We start from the raw sequence: 27679 nt of genomic DNA, 5'->3' as shown, positions 1-27679 counted from the left end.
AATAAACAAAACCCTTTTTAGACTACTCCAGGTTTTTGAAAAACAAAAGAAAAAAAGTTCGAGAGTCACGGTTGAAGAAAGGGAAGGTAAAGATTTGATCTAAGGCACCCTTTCAACCTAGCCAGGGTTAGTTGCGTGATTTAGTCAAAATTTTTCTTAATCTAACCTATAAAACTTATCACATTAGGACATTTCTATATGGATGCAAATCTAGATCTAATGAATATCGAAAGGGTCGAAATATCTCTTCAAAGTTTAATTGGTGCAAATCACATTAATTATGATGCCCTAAATGATTTTTAGAAAAGGTCACGAATATGCAAAAATGAGACTCAAAGAAAAGAAAAATTATAATATATAAATATACATGACCTAAAGGAGAGGAATGCAACATAACGGGTATGGGAGACTAAGATTCGTGACTTTAATTTTCCTTTTTATAGAGAGGATGAGAGCGTGCTAAGACTAAGAAGCCACACTCGTTCATTTCCCATATTCAAAAGGTGACTTTTTTAATATAGTCAAACAAATGAGTTAACCTATTTCTAATTTCCTAAATGAGATGCAAATCTAAATGTCATGTTTTGCACATAGGGATGAGAGAGGTAATATATAGAGGAAATATCATGCAAGATGAGAAAAGACCCTAAAAACGAAAAACATGTATGAGATGTGATGAATGTCACGCAAAGAATGTGAATCTAGCGCGAAAACGGCCTAAAGGGTCTAACGTTGGACTAACCCATTTCTACACGTCTTCACTAGCGTTGGACTAGTGAGAAATCAGGGAGAAAGGCTACAACTAACGATGGACTAATGTGGTGACGTCATGCATTTATTAAAACTAAATAAAATCATATAAAGCATAATAAAAGGAATTAAACACATAATGCACATAAAACATATAATACATAGGCATAATTTTTAGATGCAAAACTCTAATGAAAGCGAATAAACACATAAGCACACAAGCATGCAAGCACCTAAGCAAATAAACGCAAATAAGAGTCTAACTATTGCATTCGAGGCCCTAATTACAATCTAAAGGGAGAATTCTAAAAATAATAACCTAACTATTACATTTATTTAACTAAATACATTTTTAGCAAAAATTAAAACCTATCTATTACATAGACTAGCTAGATACATGTCCTGATCATCTATCTATTACAATTTGGCATTTTAATGCCTCTCAAATAATTATCAAAAATGAAATAAAATAAATGAAACTTAAAATGAATAAAAATGAATAATTAAAAGAAAAAAACACTCAAAACATGCAATTACACATAAAACACATTGGAGCACATAAAAGAATTTCAAATAATAAAAGAAGTTACCTCCCTTGAAATTGTGGTTGAATGGGGTGAAATTTGCCCTACTTATGCTTCAAAATCAATAAAATGATCAAGACACTAATTTAATTATAAAGAAATAGAAATAATCATGAAATCTACCAATTAAATCACCTAAATGAAGTATAAATAACAATTAAAGAAGAAAAGTAAATTATATTTAAGAAATCAAAACTACTAGGGACCTAATTACAACAAATAAGAAAGTTATTGGGGTCAAATTATAATTATTATAAAAATTAGGGGCGAAAGAAAGAAAAATAAAGTTTAGGGACCTATTTACAATTAAATTAAGGATCTAATTGAAAGAAACCTAAAGTTTTTAGACTCACATCATAATTACTGAAAAGTCTAGGGACTGACTTGCATTTTTCGTCACCAGATCACTTAAATAATTGGGCCATTGGGCCAACTTTCATTTTCTTTTGTTTTGGTTGGGCCGAAACCTCCCCAAGCCCAGCTAAAGTCCAAAGCAAAATACACAGGCCAGGCCATAGTTTTACCCAATCAAACCCAACTGAATAAGTATGGGCTTTGGCCTCCTAGCCCAAGTCAAAACCCAATCAAAAAAAGCCCCAATCTATAACCAAAAGCCCACAACAAAAACTTTAACCCAACCTAACCTATTTTACTAAAACCCAACCAAGTAATAAATCTACAAAAAAAAAAAATGCTAAGCCTTAATTATGTGTTAAATCCCAGGATTAATCTACCTAAAAGGTCACATAAAGCATGCAAAAGAAGATTAGAATTTAAAAGGGGCAAAATTGATTGAGATTTTTCAGATTTTGGGCCATATCAGAATTAAGCAAAGGTTGAGGGACCAAAACGAAATTTCCACAAAATTTTCATGTAGCCTGGTCGAAGCTTTGCTGCAATCAGGAAGCTTTCTGCAATCTCCTTTCGCATTCGATGAAACACCAGCAATATCTCAACCAAACACCAAGATCTTGGATCCAAACAAATAGATTACGCAACTCTACCCTCAACACTCAATCTTATTACGTTTAACACAAGATTATATAAAAAATCTAAGCTAAAATGAACATCAAAAGAAAACAAAACAAGCCCAGATGCAACCAGCATTTTGACAGATTGGGAAGGATTTAAGCTTATACGGAAAGGAAGTGAGCAAAAAGAGTTACCTTTGATGAGAAGATACCAAACAAACACGGGAAATCCGAGGAGAGTGAGATTCAAAACTGAAATCTGAAAGTTAAGATCTTTGCTGCAGAAATTTTAAAGATGACTAAGGCAGCAAGTTCAAGCCCAAATTTGAAGATGTTGCAGCGGTTTTTTCCAAAACTTTTCACACCAATATTATTCCTTGATCATTCTAGATTACCCAGAAAGCAACATCTGCTCCAGAGAGGCTAGACCGAAATATGACCACGAAACACCCCCAATAGTCAACCCTGGCTCGTGTTCTTCCTAAAAATTTTTCTGCACTTTTTCTTCCCTTTCTCCCTCAATTTTCTCTCCTTTTCCTCTGTATTTTTTCTTTTTTCGGCTCCTATTTATCCCCCATCGCTTTCTTGCATTTTTTGGAACCTTTTTATAGGCACAAAACTCACCCCAACCCTAGCATCTAAGGTGCAGATTAGCTGAGAAATTTCTAAATTTATTATGAAATTTAAAATTTTTCTACAAATGGAGCTTTTTTAGTGTAGCATTCTGTCTAAGTGATGTTTGTATTTGCAAAATACGAGCTCACTAAGTTCGCATTTCGCAAATGCGATTTATTATTGAATTTCTGATTTTACAAAAATAAAAAAAAAAAAAATTGCTTCAGACCTCGCATTTGACAAATGCGAGGTTACCTTGTCAAAAGGTTAGGCAACCCCACGTTTGACACATGCGAGGTCAGCACTGCATATGCGAGATTCCGTCACTGGACAATATCATCTTCTTCGTCACTGGCATTTCAGCATCTTCTTCCGTCATTGGACAATAACATCATAAAGCTTACCTTATTCACCGAAAGATGGCTGTAGCTTCAACATTTTCTGGTCTTCGTTTTGCAGCTTTTCGGGGATTCAACTTTCTGGCGAGAGCTTCCGAAATGACCAGAGTTGGACTCCTTCCCTCCAACAGCTGCACTCTTGATGAATGTTGCTACTTCCGAGGATTCCAATGACGGATTTGGGATGCAATTTCCCCTCAATTTGTATTTCTCAATTTTGTGGTTTCTTAGGATTTTTCTGGTTAAATGAGTCAAAGAGAGGACTGAGGTTGAAGGAGCTGTGTTTCGTTTTTGACCGACAGACAAAGGACCTCGCATTTGAGAAATGCGAGGTCGACTTAAAAAAAAAAATGCTACTTGGCTTTTTGTTAGCTCGCATTTGCTGAATGCGAGCTAAGCTAGTTCGCATTCAGCAAATGCGAACCACCTGATTTTAGAAATCACCCCCACAAATACCCTCTCTTGTAGAAAAACTTTTTTTTTTTCATAATAATTTAAGAATTTCCTCCTGATTAGCTGCACTTTTCTTGATGGTTTTTGAGCCATTAGATGGCTTTTGTCCTGGGATTTTCTTGGTGTTTGGATTAAAGCCAGGTGGCTTGGTACTGGAGTGATCCAATGGAGCGAAAAAACGGAAGAAAAATGAGTGAAAATGGATCAAAATGGCTGCTGCAATTTTTCTGGTGCCATGACTCGTTCATGGTTTTGTATTATGAAGATGAAGCGTGCGTGCTTGTGGTTGCCCCCTTTTTTTTTTAACAAAAAACTGATTTTGTTATTTTTTTTCTTTTCTTTTTTTTCTAATTTTCTTTTCTGCCTAATTTTTGTAAAAATGAATTGGAAAAAAATGATTTTGTTAAGAAAATGAACAAAATAAACTAAAGTAAGATTTACAACAAAAACAACTAAATAGTAATAAAAATGAAGAAAATAAAGTAAAATAAAATATATAAAAATAAAATGGTAAATTTTTTTTTTCTTGGTAAAATTTTGGTGTCTGCAATTGTGAAATACCTCTAAAGTTGTATGAGTAATTAAGTTATTTCTCCATGATTGATGTAGCAATTGGACACCAGTGACCTTATAAGGGGTTTCTGATATTCTAGAAACCTCAGGAGAGGACAGTGAGATTGTCAGAAACCCCAAGGGAGGTTTTTGAAATTATCCCACTGATTATTCATGTTCATGAGCAGATAATTACCAGATTAAGGTCTACAAGTTGAATTTTGTCCAATTCAATCTAGCATGAAAGACTATTTATTACACACTTTTAAATAGTGTAAATATCTTTAGTAGGTTGGCCTTGTTTTCCTCTTGTTTTAATAATGGTATAGTGGAAATCTCTAGACTCTAAAACTTTTATGAGACAAAAGAATTAGTAATATCTCTTAGAGGGCTACACTACTTTGCTTCTAGTTCTAATAATTCCACAAGAAATTTTAACACGTTTTAAAGGGATTAGTGGCCTCTCTAGTTGATTCTGTTCATTACAGTCTAATTATTGTAATCCTTACAACTTTCAGCTTAAACTCATATAACTTTGACGTAATGGTGAATTAATTGTACGAGTTAATAATATTCATATTCCTATCAAAATTGTACCATTCTACATCAAATTTTGTGTTATTTACATAATTGAATAAAAATTCAACTAGAGAGACCCTTGATTTGTTTTAGGGAAAAATGCACTTTTCATCCTCGAAGTTTGGCCTGTTGATCAATTTCATCCTCAAAGTTTCACTCAAAACACATTTCATCCTCAAAGTTACGTAATTTTGGCCAATTAAGGACAATTGACGGGAAATGAAGAAAATTGACGTTAGACCCAACTGTAAACCCAACAAAAAATGAGTTAAACCAAATGGAGCTATTTTTTAACGGAACAAAATTGTTCCAACGGACGAAAAAACATTCTTCTCCTTCTTCCCTCTGCCTTTCTGCAACCCCAAAATTTTTTTCCCAAAAGCCAAACCTTACACCACCTTGAAGCAATCAAATACTACATTTCTATATTTTCATTTTCACATAAAGAGAGTTGAGAAGTGACTGAGGGGGATAGAGGGCTTTCAATCATGGAAGACGTGATAGTGGAAGCCCTTCTATCTAATGAACGGGAAGCTCAGATTTTAGCTACCAGAGAACTTGGTAAACTTGCAACCAAACTAAGACATAAGTTAGTAGAAAGAGGGATCATTTCTCGGCTCGTTACGATGCTTCATACGCAAGATTATGAAGCCACTGAAACGGTACTCTGCTCTAGCTTTTCACAGTGAAAGGTAATGTTTGCTTCAGTTAAAATTTGCAACTTTTGAAGTTGCATCCGAAGGCATTGGCTGTAGAATTGTTCCCCATCTAATTTTGCTATGATTTTGCAGAAACAAGATCCGAATTGCAAATTCTGGTGCCATACCAGTATTGCTGGAGATCATTCAATGCCAAAACGAGTCATTGATTGACCTTGCAGCAGCAGCCCTCTTGGTTCTTTCTTCTTGCTCCGCTAACAAGCTAGCAATCGCAGCATTTGGGGCTATCCCAATCCTGGTTGGATCCCTGAATTCCCAATTGGCAGAAGAACGCGGTTTCCAGAATCTAAGCGTGTAGGCTAAGCTCGATATCATATTAACATTTCACAATCTCTCCACCTATCCTCAGATAATCCCATCTATTGTTTCTTTTGGTATGGTAAAAGCCATGCTTCAACTAATGTATGAGTTCGGAAAACAATCAGAGATGATTGAGAAGGCGAGGGCATTACTGGAGAAGATGGTTTCCTCGTCAGAGATTGCACTGAAGGAGGTTGCTGAGACTGCATCTCTTGTAATCCACTTTCTAGTGGAGGCCATCGAGGAAGGTACACCACTATGCAAAGAGCACGCTGCAGCTATGTTACTGGTCATGTGCCAAAGCTGTAGGGATAGATGCAAATCCAGAGATTGGCCAAAAAGTTTTGGGGTTGCAGAAAGGTAGAGTGAAGAAGGAGAAGAATGTTGGTTTTCGTCCGTTGCAACAATTTTTGTTCCGTTAAAAAATAGCTCCATTCGGTTTAACCCATTTTTTGTTGGGTTTACAGTTGGGTCTAACGCCAATTTCTTCATTTCCCGTCAATTGTCTTTAATTGGCGAAAATTATGTAACTTTGAGAATGAAATGTGTTTTGGGTGAAACTTTGAGGATGAAATTGATCAACGGGCCAAACTTTGAGGATGAAAAGTGCATTTTTCCCTTTGTTTTAAAGAGCAGCGCATCATCTGTTACACATCCGAGTGTTGCACTCTACAAGTTGGTATAATTCTTGCAATATTTAATTTATATTTTTAATAAGTTGGTGTACAATAATATTTAGTGTTCAAGTCGTACCAGGTATTAATTTACACCAATCCAATGAAAAAAATACACCAAATATTCTAAGATTTATGGTTAACATGCAAATATGTAAGGGAAAATGACCTATTTCATCCCTTGCATTTCACAAAAATATTCTTTTCGTCCCTCACTTTTAAAACGAAACAATTTGGTCCCTGACATTTAAAAATTAAACCTATTACATCCCTGAACCTAATTGTCAATTTGAATCAAACCATCCGATAACCCAATAATAAATTTCGGAGATAGAATTGATAGATCATATTCACATGACATTTATTGAACCAAAAAAAATAAAAAGTATAACATAAAAGGTCATTCTTTGTCTTGGAATAATAGGATTTCTTTTTTGGGTAAATCTTTTCATGTACCGTTAGTATATACGCTTGTGAGTCTACATGTATATTATAAATACAAAATTTGGTGTTTAAATTTAAATTGAAATGATATGGCAGGTACATTAACCCATCAGTGTATACAATGACAATGTAGGAAAGATTAATTCTTCTTTTTTATGTTATAATTTTTTATTTTTTATTTTGGATTTCATTAAATTTCACGTGAATATCAAGTTGAGTTAGTCAAGTGATCTACCAATTATACCCCCAAAATTTGTAATTAGGTTGATAGATGGTTTGATTCATATTGAAAATTGGGTTCAGGGATGTAATAATTTCAGTTTTTAAATGTCAAGGATGAAATTGTTTCGTTTTAAAAGTGAGGGACGAAAAGAATAATTTTGTGAAATGTGAGGGATGAAACCGGTCATTTTCCCAATATGTAATAAAGGATCCCAAGTCAGTTAAAGCTGGTTATTGCCGCAAGTTTGGCACTTTTTTGTGGTTTAACTGTACTTATTACCTAATCCTGGTGCTCAATGAAGAGAAAGACCCAATAATCTATTATTTTTAGTCAAGTAATTATTATACCAACAAAGGAAGAAGAATAATCAGTAATGCAATTGTGAACAGAGCATTAACAACTTCAGACTCGGAGAAAGGAATTTAATAAAGTAAGAGGGCCAAATGCCTTGAGATGATGCTAAAAAATTACTGTCGATCCACGAATGCACAGCTTGAAAACTCGCGTTCACTTTGATAAGTAAAATAACAAACTTCTCTTGTGTAAGTTGGCGATTAAGAGGGATTTATCCTCTTTGATCAGTACGTTGGGATTCAAATTTCATACCCTACAATTAAAAAAGTTCAAAAAGTGTGCTAGAGTATTCTTTTAATTTAGATGGGTTTGGGTGAACAAAAATACCTGCTAATTTGAAAATTCTTGAGATCGATATGATCCACTCCGAAAAATAGGGTATTTGATTCACATTATTTGAGTGAATCAAAAGAGAATAGGGTACCCGTTTATATGTGAGACAGGTTAGGGTCAGAGAATTAAAAATCCCTGGGTACCAGACTAATTCCGCATATATATACATATATATACTTACATATATATATAATTTTTATATACATATACAAAGTATTATTTTTAGACTTAAGTAAGTGATTATATTGAGCAAATTACACCCCAAATATAAGCTCCTATAATTTGTTTACAAGATTTATTTATAGAGGTCATGATCTTAATTTAAAAAAAAAGGTTGAATTGATTTAGAATATTTATAAAAAGGGCAATGCTTGTAACAATTTTTATTAGTTTTGGATTCTTTTTTTACTTTTTCTTGTATTCTCTTGCAAGTTTGTTTTTGGCATGAGATTTTTTTGGATAAAATCTATATTGAATATTACATAAATATGTAAGATATAATAATAAATTGGGTAAATTTTTTAAACACTAGCAGATCTAGATGCATACTACATATACAAAATTTGATGTTTAAATTCAAATTCAGATGATGTAGTATTCATTCAACTTTATCAGTTTATACACTGATAGTGTAAGAAAGATTAATCCTAATAAATTAGTATACATTATCTTTTTAAAAAATTAAATGATGAGAGGCGCGAGACAAATTACTGCTAATCCGACTCTTTTCTAATGGATACTCAATCATTAGTTACCCGTTGATATGCCGAACGAGTAAGGATTAGAAAATAACTGACTTGCAAGATGTGGGTCGGATCGTCCCCAATCTTTCCTCTAATTCCTTATACAATCCAATTAGTTTTTCCTCTCTTATAAAATAGAATAATATAGATGTTGTCGATTAAAAAGAAAAAAAATTGATAAGTAATGGTCTCCTCGGCATCGTTAACTAAAAATATTATGCTTCCCATAAGTTTCCACTTGCCCTTGAACAAATGTCATCCCCCGCTGTTTCTATTTTGGGAGTGTCTCAAGGGATGAGGTTGTGGGACCTTGCTGGTCCTTCCTTAATCATTTATGTAAAGACATTGAGGAAAATTTCTCTGTACATTTGCCTGAAAAATCGCTCTTTAGGGTTTCTACAAGGGTTTTACCTACCCAATATTTTCCAGCTTTTCTCATCTACCATCTTGCAGATCTGAGACTTCCCAGAAAAGGTTTAGTCTGGTTTTCCATTTATATGGAGTCAATCAATTCCATTTCCTCCTGGTTCTTTCTGTTCTTGGAAATTTTTTTTCTTGATTAAAAATTTTCTTTTGGCACTTTGACACTTTATGGAATCATTGACTTCTTTTCAGGGCTGTCGGTGGATTTAATTTTGCACCTCGTTTGTTAACTAAAATTGTAAGAATGGTGACAGGGAAACCTCAGATCAAGAGGAGAAATGCAACAAGTAGACAAGTGACATTCTCTAAAAGGAGAAGGGGACTTCTCAAGAAGGCCTTTGAGCTATCAGTTCTTTGTGATGCAGAAGATTACTGATCATTTTCTCCCCCAAAGGGAAGCTTTATGAGTTCTCAAGTTCCAGGTACATTAGCCACCAACATTTGCACATGATCAGCTCATCATCTCATTCTCTCTCTCTTTTTGTTATTAATTTTCCTCCCTTTCATCAAAATGGTATCATCTTCATCAAATTTTATGTTCACTTTTACAGCAGATTGGCCATTAAACATTCCAAGTATGTTCTCAAGCTTTTATCAGAGTTAAGGGATCAGGGTTCCCTTATCTTGTTAAGTTTTTGTTAAGTTTGACTGAAGGTATTTTTCCCTCCTAGCATCTCTACTTTGATCCTTTAATGGGATATACCTATTATTTGGTCCGGAGGCGGAAATACAAGATCCTTAGAAGCACGCAAAAATTAGATAGCCAAGATCCACACAATGTGAGGAGGTACGGGAGAAACCAACGTCATCAATAGTTGTAATTCTGCAGCATTTTTTTTTTCTTGCATGATATGTATGTCAAGTTGTCAGCTTAAAGAAAATAAAAATCAGTAGCATGAGATATTTTCCAAGAGCAAAAATTATGAGACACGGCATTTCATCCAAACAAGCAATACCTTTTCGTAGTAGTTCTTGGAGTGCATTATGTAAATGGACAATAAGGGTTGTACTGTTAGTTCTTGGAGTGCATTATGTAAATGGACAATAAGGGTTGTACTGTTACACTAATTTTCTATCTGGAACACAAGGGGAAATGGTACCGTGTCTATAATGAAGCCAGTAAGAAGGTGGTGTGCTTTTGCACTTGTTCTTTGAAAATGCCCAACCACTCCAGTCTAAAAGTTAGCTTTATCTCCTTTCTTCAAGTTAATTCAGAGTTTGCCTCCTAATGTTTATAATCAAGTACAAACACATAATTTGCCTATAAATGCTGGAATGTTAATCAGTGTACGGTAAAGAAGAATTTTTTAATTTGTGCTACACCAAAGAAGATTATTAATATGAGACCAAAAGTTATATATGAGGGCAAGGGATTTATCACCAGAGACCAAGTTATACATGTTGGTTAGCAGGACTCTAGTGAATATAGCCAACCGCGGTGATGTATTATTAAATCCTGAAATATTAACACTAATTTGTTAATGTGCCCAAACTGATCAATAAAAAATATTTAATTTAGGTATTAAATTTTAGAAGAATTTTTCTTCACTAATTTGCAGAAGGTCCATATGTACTTGGTTATTGATAACAACTACTAATAAAATAACACGTTATAATCCATATATTTAATTGCCACTACAACTAAAACAATTGTTTTAAGGGGTTATAAACTGCTAATAGGTAAGAAAACGTCTTGTAATTTGATGAGTTTATTAGACATTAGTGAATTCCTTTTATTTGTGCCCCTTTGAGAAATTTTGCTCGCTCCGCCTCTGTAATATAGCCTGCATGTCTTTGCTTTATTGGTTTCAAATACATATTGGCCTTAGTGAAGAAATCTACTACCAAATTTCTACCTAAGGACTGAGATAATGAACTGATTAGCCATACTAGTGAGAAATTTGCATTTGAGGGGGCCGAGCAGAAGTAAGTTTCTTGAGAAAATATCATAGATCTCTCAGAAACGGTTATGGGTTTTCTGTAACACCTAAAAGTGCAACACCTTGCTACACATTCTAGTACGGTGACATGTACTTTTCTTTAATTATGAAATACAATATATGTTTAACTCCCGTCACTAGAAAACCCTAACTCTGTTCTTCTAGGGAAGTTTCTCCTCCCTCTTCCCCCACCAAATTTCCAAATCCAACCTTATATCATTTCACATATGAATACTCCAAAAAAAAGGGGAAACCAACCTAATTTGTTCTTATTTTTTGCTGATATCGATTGTTGCTTGGGTTTTTTTACCAGTTGTTTCTTGTGTAAGGAAGAGTTAAAACTTAGAAAAAAAAATGCAGTTTTAGTCTTGAATGTTTACCCTCTATGCGGTTTTAGTTCTTAATGTTTTGACAAAAGCAAATCTGATCTTCAATGTTTAGCACATGTGCATTTTTAGTCCTTAACATTTTGGTAAGAGCAAATATGATCTGTAATATATCCAATTAAATCAGATTCAGGGCATTTGAAGAATTTTTTCTAATTACTGATAGAATTTAGGCACGTTTAGTCATGTGCCTATTGAAAAAAAATCAAATTTCAAAATAAAGAAACAATGTAGTAGTTAGCTTTAAACAACTACAACCACTAGGGTTGGTTAGTGGTCAGGGAAGGATTGTTATAGTATTCCCTGCTGTCAAGTTCTTCTATGTTTGATAGTTAGGGGGTGGGAAGGAGTGAGGAGAGGTGGGAGGGGTAAAAAAAAAAAATTTAACAACAAGAACTAGTAATTCACTAGTAAAAAGAAGAAAAATTCATATTAATTTGGTTTTGTACTCCCAAATTTGTATCACTTTCTTATTTTACACCCTAAATTTCAATTTTGAATACTTTGTGCCCTAAACTCTTGATTTTGGACACTTTGCAACCTAAATTCTCAAGTTGGTCCCATTTAAATTCAATCAATGATAATTTTGGCAAAATTTACTATTTATAAAACCCAAACAAACCAATTACAATGTGCTGAAAGTGATTAAAAGGTGCCACAGTATTGTGACAAAAATAAATCAATATATTGCCATTAATTTTTATCATATTTTTCTCACTAAATTTGCTAACCATATTAGTGATTGAAGCCATATAAATCAATGGCAATATGCTGAAAGTGGTTAAAAAAAAGCTAAGAGACAGCAATGAATACAGACGATGCATTCTAATTAATTTCACCATCTTTTATCTCATTAATTTCGTGAATGTAATTATTGATTGGATTTAAATAAGACAAATTTGAGAGTTTAGGATGCAAAGTATCCAAAATTAAAGTTTAGAATGCAAAGTGAGAAAGTGATGCAAGTTTAGGAGTACAAATAGGGCTGCAAACGATTCGACCCGCTCGCGAGCCGCTCGCAAGCAGCTTGAGTCAAACCTCGAGTCGAGCTCGAGCGGCTCGTTTATAAATCGAGTCGAACTCGAGCCATCCTCTATTAGGCTCGTTAGCTCGTCGAGCCGCTCGACGAGCTTTGTGAAATTACAAAAATACCCTTATTTATATAGTTAATTACTAAGTTATAACATGGGAATTGGGATAGAATTCGACTTCGAGTATCAGATGGAGGCTCGCACATAGCAAAAATTACTTTCCCCAATTCCATTTCTTATTACTTCTCCTCTACCGCATTTCTATTTGGTCTTTCCTTCTTTCCTTCACACCTTCTCAAGCCCTAGCCATCGCCGCCACCACCCACGAGTGCACCACGCTGACCACAGCCACCACCGCGGCACCGCCACTGCTACCCTTCAGGCCTCATTCGACTGCAATTCGACTTCATTCGAGAGAAACCTTCTTCCTCTCGAAGCAATTGACTGCAACTCACCTTCGTCGTTGGCTCAGCTGTATTCGGACAGAGGCTTGACTTCCTCCACGGTGCGTCTTAAGGACTGCTAACCATCTGTCTTCCTCCACGGCGCATCTTAAAGCCCTCAATTTGATTTCCAATTTAAGGTTGGTTCGGGCCGTTCGGCGTTCCTTCCCCTCCGTCTTCCTTTCTCTTGTCTGAAGTTTGTTGCTTCCCTCTAGTTAATTTAACTGGTATTTTAGCTGGAATAGATGCTGAAATAACATTTTTGAGCTCAAATTATTGCTTTTTTCTTTTTTTTTTCACACCTGCGTGTGTTGTCTACCTTTAGCTCCGAATCATTCCTCCTATGCTTTTAGGATTTTTTGGTGACAAGGATACAATTTTTTTTTATAATTTTTTTATCTACTGATTTTCTTATCTTTTGATATATAGTTTTGGAAAATAACATGTAAAAACTATCTTTTCCTACTTAAATTGATTTGCTACTATGTCTTGCTGTGGCAAAGATTTGAGCCCAGTTGGGGTAGTGGTGGTGAACTGGTGATCATGGGAGTGATGAAAAAATCAAACGGATTCCCATTCATCATTCTCCGTAAGAATGATAAAAAACCACCAGCTACTTCTGACCCCACAGCACTAGCATCACCTGTTGTTCATCTCCTACCCAGCCAATCTACATAATTAATGGTTTTTATGCATGTTAAGCAGCATTTTTTTAACTTTCTCGTTTTGAAATCCGTATTAGCACTGAACAGATGACATGATGCATCTGAGTGGAATGTTCCGGCAATTTTTCAAAAATTGAAAGAGAAGGGCTTGTGATGTGAGAAATAGATATTTGCTACTCTTGATGGGTAATTTATCTACCCACCTGATGATTTTCTATCCACCAAGATCTCTGAGGCCTGTTGCTCTTTTAAAATTTCTTTTGCGAAACTTCTGCACCTCAATTAGCTCTCAAGTATCCTTGAATGGGTAAAATTCCATATGTAAAATGCATGCTAGTGAGGTTTTTGTATAGCTCCTTGATTGGCACTTATTTATTTTTGGACGTATTGAGCAGGTTGGAGCTGGGACTATGAATCCTCTGACATTTCTAAGAAGAGAAGAAGTCCGTGACTTCAATGACTGTGCTTAGTTTGTAATTTGTAATTCAATAAGTTTCTGTAGTAAGAAGTTCTTGGCCTGCTTTTGGTTGTTATTTACTTATTTTCTGATATTAAATTTTGTGACTGAGAATGTTGAACTTGTATGAAGTGTTGGGCATTTAAATTCTAGACTTATGTGGCATGTATTTCTAAATTTATGATTGTATTTAGTGAAAAATTTGTAGGCCTTTTTTGATTATGATAATGTGAAAAATTATGGTCAATTATAGGCATGAATTGTAAGCTATCATTAAGCTCATAATTTGGTTAGGAATTAGTTGATAAAATGATTTTTTTTGTTACATTAATTCCCAAAATTCGAGCTAACGAGTCAAAAATTCGAGCTCACAAATCGAGCTGCTCGCGAGCCAGAAATCGAGCATCAACTCGCGAGCCTTAACGAGTCGAGCTTGAGCTTAGCTTTTTTTTTAGTCGAGTCGAGCTCGAGCTCAATTCTTATAGGCTCGTCGAGCTCGTGCTCGAACTCGAGCTCACCCATTTTTAAGTCGAGCTCGGCTCGATAAGTCCAAAACTCGACTCGACTCGACTCGTTTGCAGCCCTAGGTACAAAGAGGAGTTAGTCCAAAAAATTTAAATACAAAAAACCAAAACTAGTCAGAACATTTAGTTCAATGTGATCTAGAACTTATTTTCAATCTCTTAGCCCCGTTGTCCCAAGGAAAAACTCGAAATATTTAATTTTTTGGGACAAATTAACAATTTTCTTTATTTTTTTATTTCGTGGTTAATTAGTTATTAATATACCTCACTGGTGTTGTTCTTAGTTTAATGCAATAAACTTGTTGCTGTACGTGAGTGATTATATCATTATTTGAAAAAATCTATCAATTGTTCTAAATTCGTTTCAAATTAGTACTGTTGGGAACAAGGTATGTTTTTGATGAAACTTTAAAGACTAAAATTGCAACAGGTACCAAACATTGGGGGATAAATTGTGCAAGTGCTAAATATTGAGGACCAAAAAAGAAACTTAATTAGAAGTCTTTTATACTTTTAAGATGAGAAATATCACTACAATAGGCTATGTAACACAGGTGTTACACTTTGAGGTGGGTCTTCTAATTAGAATGTCTAATATAGGTGTTACACTTTTGGGTATAACAAAAGACCCTTTGCCGTCCTGAGACTTGATAACGAGAAAAGGAACTAATTAAGATGAGAAAAGTAAAATCAAGTCTGTAGATCCATCAAAGAAGGATACAATATCAAAAGTCAGGACGAGAAACATTATTTTAAAATTAGTGTGATTTTTAACCAAATTTGCTCCCGCTATTATTAGCATATATCCTGTTACTACTAGTTGTCCAGTTAAAGAACAACAGCAACTAGAAAAGAATTTGCGTACATGGTTAAGAACATGTTAGTTTGTAGCTTTACCGTTCAAATAATACTATTAAACAGAATTTGCATGTTCAAATCCGCTGTTCTGATGGTGAAGGATCCCCTCAATTTAAACTAAATGAAAGACTATATTTGATTCACCTCCCCAACTTAGTTGAGTTTAACATCAAAGCTACTCAGCTTTAGTTCTCTGTTTTCTTCAAAAAAAAAAAAAAAAATGAGATTCAAACAAAATAGCATCCAGTGAAGTATAATATATATATAATTATTTTGTTCACAAAATTTGAGCACATATTTATTTTTTGCCATGCAATTTCATTTAATGAGTTTTTTATTCTTAATAATAAAGTAAGAAGGGTCGATTAATGTCTTTACTACACTTTGTTTTGGTGGCTTTTGATTTTCACAGAATATTTCAGAAGTTTCAATACATTCAACAAAGCTACTAATAGTATTGTTTTCAACTTTAGATAAGCTAAAATAGTAAGTTGATACATTGAAATAACTTAAATTTAAACTAAAATCCATAATTAGCTTATTTTAAGTAATCCAAAGAAAGCTTTGAAAGGCATATTTGCTTATATATGTTAGTGTCAAGTTTTTTGTTAAGTATAGAAAGTTTTTTCCTAGTTATGATGAAACTATAAGTTTTTTGGGTGATAAATGGACACATCTTGTCATTCACAACAAGACTTGCTCGTTGCACAAGCCCACTTCCTATCTTTTAAAAAAGGGGGAAGTATAATTTTGATCCTCATTCTATCGCTCATGTGTTAAACTATTTCCCAATCTATTTTGCAAAGTAGATATAATTTTATCTAATTTTATGCAAAAGTAGGCAATTGACTGATTCCTTCCAATTTCTAATGGAATTATGGCATGTGCAATCACATCCTAGCACTTATTATTATTTTTTTTTACACCTTTACTCCAAAAACTCCAACACTTAAAACAGACTGACTAATATCGGCTGAAAAGAAAAACTAGGGGACTATGCTGCAATTTCGAAAACTTACTCTTCTTCCCCAAATGAGCCAGAGAAGTGCTGCTGCCCTGCTTCCATCCACCGGCAAGCCACCGGAAACTAGGAACTAAAGAAGTACGGCAAGAAAATTTTGCAATTTTCTGCAGTTACGTTCTTTGGCTCATTATAGAGCTTGCTTTGTTGGGTTTTTCTTGGTTTAATCTAACGTTGAAGGATTATCCTACTGCTTTAGAAAACATTGATTTCGGATACAGAGTAATCTCGAACCGGTGGTTCTTAATGTGGTTCTAGTGCAAAGATCAAGCAATTGGGACCCTTTGAAATGTTCTCCGAAAAGGGTGCTTGTTAGAAACTTGTCATCAAAAGAGAGGAGTTATTGGAACTCAGAGAATGACGAGCTTCGGAATGAGGTGATGGGTGAGAAGATTATTGAAAGATGAATTTTGCAGTATGAGAGAAGGAAAGGTAGAAATAATGGTGGTGGTGGTGGTGTGGTTTTGTGGTGTGGGGGGGGGGGGGGGGGGGGGGTTGGGAGAAAGAGGTATTCTGGGCTACGAATTTGCTGAACTAGAGTTTTTTTTTCTACATATATATTTTTTATAGGGTTAATCGCACTTTATCCCCTTTAAGTATAGGTCGTTTCTCACTTTACCCCCCAACGTTTATTTTTCCTCAGTCTACCCCAAAAACTAACAGTCAACTCTAATGGATATAAACGGAATATTGAAAAGACAATAATATCCTTATGAAAATATTGAACAACCCAAAATATCCATATATGCTGGTTTATGAAATGCAAGTTTCCAAAATTACCCTGGAATAATGGAGGGAAATTTCCCTCCATCTGGCACGGGACGGAAAAAAAAAAAGACCAGCTCTTTATATATTCATTGTTGAATAAAAGACCAACTCTTAATGACTTTCGTCCATTATACTTACAGAGTACCCATTTTCCTTAAATACTAATTTATTTGTCGGCTAACATAAAAATAAACCCGTTGTTGAATAAAAGAGCCCCACTTTTCAAAGCTTTCGTTCATTATAAGAAAAGAGTACCGATTTTTCTTAAACAAAAATTTAGTTATCGGATATAATAAAAATTAACTCGTTGTTGAATAAAAAACTAGTTTTTTATGGCTTTCCTCCATTACAACAACATAGTACCCAATGTGCCTTAAATAGAAATTTATTTATCGAATAAAATAAAAATAAATTCGTTGTTGAATAAAAGACCAGTTCTTTATGCCTTTTGTCCATTATACTCACAGAATACCCAAGGTGCCTTAAATAGAAATTTATTTATCGGATAAAATAAATTTAAACCCATTGTTGAATAAAAGACCAGCTCTTTATGACTTTCGTCCATTATACTCACAGAGTACCCATTTTCCTTAAATACTAATTTATTTGTCGGATAACATAAAAATAAACCCGTTGTTGAATAAAAGAGCCCCACTTTTCAAAGCTTTCGTCCATTATAAGAATAGAGTACCCATTTTTCTTAAACAAAAATTTGGTTATCGGATATAATAAAACTTAACTCGTTGTTGAATAAAAAATAAGTTTTTTATGGCTTTCCTCCATTACAATAACATAGTACCCAAGGTGCCTTAAATAGAAATTTATTTATCGGATAAAATAAAAATAAACCCGTTATTGAATAAAAGACCAGCTCTTTATGCCTTTCGTCCATTATACTCACACAGTACCCAAGGTGCCTTAAATAGAAATTTACTTGTTGGTTAAAAATAAATTTAAACCCGTTGTTGAATAAAATACCAGTTCTTTATGACTTTCGTTCATTATACTCACACAGTGCCCATTTTCCTTAAATTCTAATTTATTTATCGGATAACATAAAAATAAACCCGTTGTTGAATAAAAGAGCCCCACATTTCACATTTACGGTTGCAATCCCCTCAACTTTTCCTATCCCCTTTCTGCTTAACTGCAACGCCCAACAGGTCTTTGGGTTCTAGGTCACAAAAGACCTTTACACGTGCCCATCCAACACATTTTCCCTACCGTTTGTGGCCACAATCACTTACACCTCCTATTCCCCCACCTTTCCACACCTCTTCTTTGACTAATAAACATATCGCAGCAACATCCCTGTTTCTAAGGCTTCATATCTGCTTTTCAATTTTTCATGCTCCCTTTGCAAGTACATTAGTTTCTCCTTTTGCTCCACCAGTCTAGATTGCAGCATTGCACTTACTTCTTTTGTTTTGCTACAAACTTCAGGATCTACCCATGAAAAGTGCCCACATGCACGTCGATTCTAAATAAAAAAAAAAAAGTTGTTTAAACTCTTTCTAACTTAGCCAAATTAAAGACAATATTAACAAATTATTAATGAAAAATTCTTACATTGTAATTTGAGCAGCCGTAAAATCTTCTTCCTGGATTTTCAAGTGTCCAAGAGGTGCACAATGGTGCTTCTTTACCACATCCACACATTTTTTGGGGTGATCTTTCAACATTATTTGAAGCACTTTGTGACATTTTATGATGCTTTTGGTTGACAAAGAGAAATTTTAGGAACTTTGGAATTTGCTAAAATGTATGAGAAAAATTGGCTGCAAAATACCACCTTTTATAGAACCCAACCAACGCTAATACCAACCAACGGCTCTTTGAGGGAAAAAGTAGGCTAAAAGCATCAAACACCATTGAGGGGCATTTTTGTCAGCTAAAACCAACGGCCCTTTTCGTATGGCAATTTCGAAATCTTGAAGTTTTTAACGGTGCAATTGCTGACGGAGGGGGTAAACTGAGGAAAAACAAACGTTGGGGGGTAAAGTGAGAAACGACTTATACTTAAAGGGGATAAAGTGCGATTAACCCTTTTTTATATTACAAGCTTCTTGTGACAATTGGTGCTCGTGCAAAAGCTTTTAAGGACAAATATTTCCCATCAAATGTAAAGGCCATTGAAGGTAGGATTATAGATGACCTTTTGCGTTTGAAAAATCTGTGTTAAACTAAATGCTGGCATTGACGAACAGAAGTTGAAAGCCAAGGGAAAATCAAAATCTTCTGGTTCTCGGCTCGCTGATGTTTCCGCCAACAGAGAGGACAGTTTAGTTGGAGTCGTACTGCAGATTTTGGGGGAACCCAGCAAAGGGGATGGTGTGTCAACTCTTGAGTTCTAAAGGAAGTTAAATCAAGTTATATTAGTATTTAGTTTCCGAATTTTTTTGGGTATCTTGTTTGTTTAGTTTTATATTAGTTTAGGAAATCTCAAATCTATTCCAAATAAGTTTTGGTTTATAATTGTGTCTCTTTAGGAATCTTTACGGTCTATAAATACTACTAGTTTAATGTATTATTTCTTGAAGGGAGAGTGGAGTTGAATGTTGAAGAGTACGTTTGAGGGAAAGTCTCATAATTGAGTTGTGAGTTATCGTGAGCGAAAAATAACGACTTGATATTGTTATTATTGGATTTTGAGTTAATTAAATTATTGAGTATTTGTTGTGCGTTTATTCTTTTCATCTTTCTACATATTTTTATATATGCTAAAGTTGCTTCCACTGTGCGTGATTTTTGAGTTTTTTGCCAAAATAACACTCTTACTAAAAAATATTTTCAATGTGATTCACTTTCAAATTTTATTACCATAATGATATTATTGTTCCCATCTAATTATCCTGATTGCCATGTAGAATAACAAGAAAGGAAAGTTCTAATCCAGTTTATAGTTTCCAACATTAACTAAAATTTTAATTTTTTTTTATTATAGAGGCACAAGAAGATTGCATAACTTTTATAATTATCTAAAATAAATTTTGCCATTATTGACCTTACTATTATTGGTCTCTGAATTTTTTTAAATGTATCAAACCTATTGCATATATTTTTTCAAAAAATAATTTTAAAAATACAAAAATTGCAACAAAAATTGCAACGAAAATTGTAAGCAATTACAAAAATTTCAAGGTTATCATATTTGCTTATGTTATCCTTCCTACTCTTTGAAAAGACGAGAATAATCTTCATCTACCTTAAGATTATCAACTTGCGAAACATATTTTTTAGATGCTGTTAATATAAAGATTGGCTTCTTAGATTATATTTGACAAGGGAAAGATAACGAAAGAAAAAAAAATATGGGAAGGTTTATAGAGAAAATTGGAGAAGATATTAGATGAGAAAGAGAAATGGAGGATGTTTTTATCTCTGACACATATGCAGCCTAAGTGGCAAAAAAGGATCACAAAGGTAATAAATTTTAAAATTAAGTTACTTTGGGAATATATTTTGGAAGAAGAGTTATTTTGGCAATAAACTCTGTGATTTTTTGTGTGCCAACAAGTTCATAGGCAGTGGAGTTAATGGAGCTTTGTTGAATTACTTTACTTGCGGATATTTCTCCAAGTATGGAATTTCAGTAGCTAAGCTTCCTAAGCTGCGGAAGCAAGCTATCAGAACGTACAAATCTTTTGTTTCAGTTGCTCTTCCATCAAATATTGGAGAAGGAGACAACGTTTCAGAAATTGCAGCATAAGTCCTCCAGTTTTCCTTCTTAGCTGATATTAGTCTGTTTTAAGTGCTGAATTTTTGAGTTAAAAAAATGTTTTTTAAGTGTTGGCATGTGATTGCCTGTATCATCATTCCGTTAGAAATTGAAAAGAATCCGTCAATTGCCCATTTTTGCACAAAATTGAATAGATTGGGACTATATTTACTTTGCAAAATAGATTAGGAACTAGTTCTACATATGAGTGAGTGATAGATTAGAGATCAAAATTACAGTTCTCCTAACAAACAAAACTTAGCATTCATTTCTTGTTAGGCACCATAGCATTTTCCCCACGGTAGGTATATGCACATACACATTTGTATCTGGAATTTCATAGGATTTGGGTCTTGCCGAATGGAAACTGAATCAAATCATTGATTGCTTTTTTGTCATTGCATAAATGATTTATTACTCGCAACTTGTCCCTTTGACCTCATCGAGTCATCGTGGCTCCCTCAAATGCTTTAAGTGCCACAAGTACAATAGAATGCTACAGGAAGAATATCAAGAATTTATGGCCGACCAAAACAATGGCTCTAGAGCATTGACAGGTCAGAAACTGATCAGCATATTCCAGTATATTTTTTCCATATATCTTTTGCTGCTGCAGTTGCTAGTGGATAAGGCTGTAACTGTTTTTCCCTTGCCATTCTTATTATAGAGAATGATCATGGAAGCAGTAGCAACTGTATCTTTTTAAGACAGTATATTTAAATATGTTCATGTAGAAAGTTTCGTATTTAGAAAATTATTCTTCTTCCTTTTTCCCCCCTGACTGGACATATGTGCCTTTTGCATCTCCTCTTCACTAAAGAGTGGTTATGCTATATGTGTGATGTTTATCTCGTTTTCTTTTTAGGGTAGAATGTCATCTGGTTGGTTTTTATGCACCATTTTCACATGTGAAATTACCCTTTGAATTTTCTTTGAATAGCGGGTACCAAGGTTCAACTGTGTCCTGGTACCAATAGTTAGCTGCATGAAAGCCTCTGAATTGCGTTCAAAATCCAAAATAAGCATTTTCTTGGTATTCACTCTCATGATTTCTGGGAATGACAGTCAAGATCCTTCTGAACTATGATTGAATAGCAGTAACGTCTTACATTCACTTCGTTTCTTGATTCTGGCAATCTCATTCAAGATCATGGATGCTTATCCTGATTTCAGTGCCAACTGATTCTTTGACTTAAAGAATCTTGTCCACGAATTTATTCTGCTACATCTTTTGATTCATGCTGAGCATACTCTTATTTGTGCAGTATTTCGAAGAAGAGGTTGCAATCCTGAGAAATAAAGTTCAGCTTCTTGAAGAAACTAAACGGTTGTATTATCCTAACATTGACACATTTGTTTTAAGCACAACGTGCTCGTCCTTATCGTATAACAACATGAATTTCTTACAGTTTTTGGTGATGAACAAACAACATAATTTTTGTATGTTGCAGAAAGTTCTTGGTAGATGGTTTAGATGCCTCCTCTTTGGATGAATTGCAACAGATAGAAGATCAGTTGGAGAAAAGTTTAAGCATTTATGTTTTGCAATAGGCATCAATCTCTAAAATCATTCAATCAAAATGTAGAATTTGATGGTCAAAATCGAATGTTCAATCCTCCTAAAGAGCCTATTGTTTTGGGAGCGAATTTATCAGCTGAAAGAAGAGGTGAAATGCGCATTTGAAGGTTTAGGAGTTGCTTACTCTTTGATTGGCATTTTGATCAGGAATAAAGTTTAAGCATTTCGTGTTAATTGGCACGGTTAACCTTCTTTGCATGCCTCCTAATTCAGGAGAAAATTCTCAAGAAGGAAAATGCGGAATTGCAGGAAAAGGCAGGTTATTCTTGTTACTCATAACGTTATTAATTTATATATACCCTAGAATGACCTTTGATGTTGGATTGTTATGGATAATGGAAGTTAGTAAATTCATTATGTTTTTTTCAATAAAATACCCAAATTGTTTTTAAGGTACTCAATGTAAGGGTAAACTTGAAAAAAGAAAAAGAAAAAAAAAAAGATAAGGTCTAAAACTACAATTCTCCATTTCAAATTCATATTTTGTACAAGTTTTAATGGTAATAGTAAAGTAATAAAATCATCAAATGTTGAGGATTTAAAATGAAGGGGTTTAAGATTTAGATGGCAAAAGTATTACTGTCATTATTGTTTAGTTTGTGCAGGCCAAATCTATTTATTTAGTAACTTATTTTTGATTGAGAAAATGAATTTGCAGTATGAAGAGCAATGATTGAAACTATGGGTTAGTCAATAATTCTTACTGCTGAGACAAGCAAAGAGGGTGAAAATGCAACTGTTTATTAGACCTCCCGATATTTAACCCTGTCCAAAAAAGGGAAAAATGAACAATTATCAATCTACTTGATTTGGTATGATTTGTTTTTCTTCACTTCCTTTGTAGTTTATCTTTTCGTTTTGTAAGAAATATGTATTATCGGATAAAACAAAGTGGTGTATGGCTACGTGCTCTTTGATTATTAAATCCTATTGGCCTACTGCGCTATTATCCCGTCAAAGCATTTTTTGTGGAATTATCATTAAAATGATCAAAATATAGTAGCGCTAAAATTTGTGTCATAGCATAAGGGACGCAATGTTTCATAAAGAAAAAAAGTTATCGAATAAATAAGTACAAGATTAGGACAGGCATTGGTGGAGGCTTTAAAGGCCACGTTATATTTTGTCTTCTTCTCATTTTATAATTTCTTAAATTTAAAACTTGTTCCACAATTAAGTAGTTCAATCTTCTCTAGTAACTACTATCATATTCCCCCGTCATTAGCCACTCCAATGAATGAGAAAAGAAACCACGTTATATCTTTTAGTTTCCAACTAAAAGAGAGGATCTGAAAAAGTTACTACTTACTCTTGTATCATTGTTATTGTCATGTTTTAACTTTATTGATGTTTCAAAATAAAAATCACCATTTCAATTTTAATACATGCTTTCCAATCTTGTCATTTGAAAAAGTAACTTTTTAAAATTCCAATACGCATCTATTAAGAGAATATTTTAAATTCAAATGATGCATATGTAACTTCATGAATACTATTTTATTTAGACATAATGATTATCATATTTTCATAAAAAGTTAGATTCTTAAAAAAGAACTCTAATATTCGGACGAAGGGAGTATATGAGAGATGCTTTTATGATACAAGGAGCAAATTACCTGGGTAGTTATTAAACTTTTTAAATAGTAAATATTTGGCTACTTAATTATTAATAGCATGTTTTACCCACTGAGCTATTAAACATGTAAATATTGGGTCATTCCATCTAATTTGACCATTAACTCTTCTAGATTTAGGGATCCACACGATTCATGAAACATACTATTAGTAATTAAATTTGGCAAAGTTAACGGTGAAATCAAACAGAATGAGTCAAAATTTACACTTTTAATAGTTCAATAGATAAAAATATACTATTAATAGTTGAATTGCCGAAACTCGACTATTTGAAAAGTTAAGTGGTCACTTGGGTAATTTGCTCATGATACAAGAGGTTGGATGCTTATTTCATTAGGATTAGATGTTGATAGGCTCACTGGTAGATAAAAGAAAAAGGACGATAAAATAAATTGCATTATATTTACTTAAGATATCAAAATTATATCCTTCTGAAAAATAGATTTTACCTACTAAGCCTTTTACAAATATGCAAGGGTACCTCAAATATATATATTTAAATAAAAAATTTAGTTGGAGAAAGATGGGATTTAAGAAATTAGGATAGGAAATTGAACCAAAGATCTCCACTTCCTGAGTATCAACCTAAATTTTTAGACTATTTATTTTGAGGGAACAAAAGGGAATGGAAAGGAAAGGAAAGGAAAGGAAAGAAAAGAAAATGGAAGAATAAGGATTTTCGTATTTAGATTAAATTTTGAGCAAGAAAAGTAAAGGATAGGAAGGAAAAGGGAGGAATAAGGTCTAATTATTTTTCTTTTATAAAACCTACTTTCCATCTAAAAGATGCATAGAAACGATGGGAAAAAGAAACTAAGAAGAATAATTTTAAAATTTCTTAAAATACCTATATGTTTACAAATTAGGGATTTGTTTGGATGGTGTATTTTTTGGAGTTTGTTTAAAATTTTGTTATAGTTTATTATAGAATTTTTATGAAAATTTTTATACATTTAAATGTTTGGGAACATTTGTAAAAATTTCATTAACCATCACACGCTGTCCACCCTTGCCACTATATCCATAAACAACCACCATTACTCCCATTCCCTACCTACTACCGGTTTCCTTTTCTCTTCTCTCCACCACCATCCGCCACCCTCCTCTTCTTTCTCATTGCCCTCTGCCACCCTTCCTCTTTATCCCTCTTCTCCTATTCTTCTCTCTCTCCCTTCCTCACCATCTATTATCCTTCTTCCCCATTGCTACACCATCCTTCTTCATGACCTAATTTGGTCACCATGAGGGAGAGAGATGAGGGGAAGCGCGGGTGGAATTTGGGGAATAATGGGAGAAAAAAAGGAAAAGAAGGGGAAAGGGGCAGGGGATAGCGAGGAAAGGGCATAGAGGACGTGGGAGGGATAAGGAGGGGAGGGAAGGAAAAGGAAGAGAAGGATGACCATGGCAGGTGATGGGATGGTAGTGGGGAAAGGGTGTGGTGAATAAGGAGGAGGAAGGAAAGAGAGAGGAAGATGGCAGCGGCAGTGTAGATACCAAAATTTTATCAATTTATTTTTTAAGTTTTTTTTGTTTCATTTCTATTTCTTGGAAAAAAAATCACTTTGAAAAAATCGGAAAAAGAAAAAAAAAAGAAAAGAAAAGTGAAAAAAGAAAGAAAAAACAAAAGAGGAAAATTGCAATTTTTGGAAAAAAAAGGGAAAATTCACTGGATTTCTCCTCTTCTTCGTACCAGGGATTTGCAGGCACCATTTCGTCCATTTTCCACTCATTTTCTTCCGTTTTTTTCCTCCATTCAATGACTCTAGTACAGGCCACTTGGCATTGATCCAAAACACCAAGAAATCTAGGATTAGAAGCCATCTAATGGCTTAAAATGGCCACAAAAAATGCAGCTCCAATCTCCTCCCTTAGTTCTAGGTTTTGGGGGGGATTTTGTAGCTATAAAAGGTCCTAAACGCAGCCATGATGAAGGATTGAAAATAGGGTGACGGAAAAGGAAAAATAGAGAGAAAAGAGAGAAAAACAGAGGAAAAAGAAGAAAAAAAAAGTGCAAAAATTTGCTGCAGAAAGGTGAGCCAGGGTTGGAGATTCAGGGAAATTCCATGCCATTTTTCGAACTCATCAGTGCTTATTTTGGGAATATTTCTTTTTCTAGATAATCTGCGTTGGTAGTGGAGGAAGTTTCGTGTTGAAGTTTTTCAGAAAATACCACCACAACTCCTTCAAATCCGAGCCCAAAGTCCCCAGGTTCACACTCCTTCACCAAAGCCTGCAGCCTGTTTCTTTCAAATTTTGGTGAATTTCAACCCTCTCCCTATGGATTCCTACTGAGGTTTCGACTTCAAAGGCAGCAAAGGGGTAATTCCAAACCCTCTTCTTGTTCATTTCAACTCTTATGCGAAATCAAATCTTCTAAACCTGAGCGTTGGATTCTTGCTTATTTGCTTAGTTTGATATCTTGGCTATGCATGCTGCGTTTTTTGGTTAATCTTGGCTGCGTTTTAATAACTTTAATCTTTGCTTTTTGTTGCAAAAAAGGGAAGCAAGACATGTGAATGACTTGACTAGTGTTAGGTGTCCTTTAGTTGAGCAAGTTTGTTGCTTTTCGTTCTTTATTCTGGTTCCTGAAATCTGCTTCCTTCAACTGAAGTTGGGGAACTTTGTTAATGTTTTGGTGATTTTGCTAGGAGTTTGGAAAATATTTTGGCTGGATTTATTCATGTCTTGACTGTTTTCCTTTTATGATGCAACATTTTGTGTCAATCTTTGCTGTGTTTGATAAACCCAGAATGTTGCAGAAGATAGCTACGAAGAAGAAGAAAGCTCTTCGAACCATTTGCATGGTTTTTTCCAAAATTAGCATTTGACCCCCAAACTTTGAAGTATTTACACTAAGGCTCAAAAACTTATGCAAATGAACCATTTTGTCCCCTTGTACGTCTTAATCATCTTTTTTATATTTTAAACATGTTTTTGGGTAGATTAATTTTGGACTTTAGGACATAATTAGGGTTTGATAATTTTTAGTTGTTAGTTAATCTTGTTGGGTTTTAATAAAATAAGATGAGAGCTGGTTTAGGATTATTTGGTTGGGTATGGCAGATGGGTCTTGGTTATTTTTGGGTTTTTCGGATGGGCTTGAGAGGGTCAAACCCACTCCCTTTGGTTGGGTTTGATTGGTGAAAGATGGGCTGGCCTGATTGTTTATTGGACTTTAGGTTGGGCTTAGGAATTCTTGGCCCAATGAAATTAAAAGAAATGGCCCAAAGTCCTTTTTATCAACAATCTGGTAACGTAAATTGCATTCCAATCCCTGGATTTTTGAGTTGTTTTACTGTGGCCTTAAAAACTTCAGATGTATTTCAATTGGGTCCCTAATTTAATTACAATTTGGTCACTAAACTTTATTTTTCTTTAATGTTGAACCCTAATCTTTGTAAGAATTATAATTTGACCTCAAAAACTTTCTTAAATTTTGTAATTAGATCCCTAATAGTTTTGATTTCTTAAATACAAGTTGCCTTTCTTCTTTAATTGTTAATTATCATTTAAGCGCTTTACTTGGTAGATTTTATGAT

The 27679-nt window shown here is 34.2% G+C and overlaps 1 protein-coding gene, 2 non-coding genes and 1 pseudogene across 3 annotated transcripts; all 4 read left to right on the top strand.

Annotated features, from left to right (window-relative positions):
• The first annotated feature begins 5547 nt into the window (after positions 1 to 5547).
• LOC113777310 lies at positions 5548 to 6285 on the top strand. Its single transcript, XM_027322344.1, has 3 exons — positions 5548 to 5594; positions 5694 to 5859; positions 5971 to 6285. The coding sequence occupies exons 1-3, from the start codon at positions 5548 to 5550 to the stop codon at positions 6283 to 6285; spliced, it is 528 nt and encodes a 175-aa protein (XP_027178145.1).
• Positions 6286 to 9359: 3074 nt separating this feature from the next.
• On the top strand, positions 9360 to 23178 carry LOC113778797 (annotated as a pseudogene).
• LOC113778889 lies at positions 13459 to 13543 on the top strand. Its single transcript, XR_003469355.1, has one exon. It is a non-coding gene; the product is annotated as a small nucleolar RNA R12 (small nucleolar RNA).
• On the top strand, positions 13726 to 13818 carry LOC113778917. The gene has a single exon (XR_003469382.1). It is a non-coding gene; the product is annotated as a small nucleolar RNA SNORD24 (small nucleolar RNA).
• Positions 23179 to 27679: the final 4501 nt, after the last annotated feature.

This window comes from Coffea eugenioides, chromosome 7 (assembly GCF_003713205.1).
Source record: "Coffea eugenioides isolate CCC68of chromosome 7, Ceug_1.0, whole genome shotgun sequence".
NCBI classification, from domain to species: domain Eukaryota; kingdom Viridiplantae; phylum Streptophyta; class Magnoliopsida; order Gentianales; family Rubiaceae; genus Coffea; species Coffea eugenioides.
This window is presented reverse-complemented; position numbering and strand designations above follow the sequence as displayed.

What these genes read in the sequence shown, in the direction of transcription:
- LOC113777310 (XM_027322344.1), top strand. Translation starts at nt 5,548, where the DNA reads ATGAAGCCACTGAAACGGTACTCTGCTCTAGCTTTTCACAGTGAAAG. An exon ending in CTAGCTTTTCACAGTGAAAG is followed by an intron (nt 5,595 to 5,693) that starts GTAATGTTTGCT and finishes ATGATTTTGCAG; the next exon opens with AAACAAGATCCGAATTGCAA. An exon ending in TTGGGGCTATCCCAATCCTG is followed by an intron (nt 5,860 to 5,970) that starts GTTGGATCCCTG and finishes ACCTATCCTCAG; the next exon opens with ATAATCCCATCTATTGTTTC.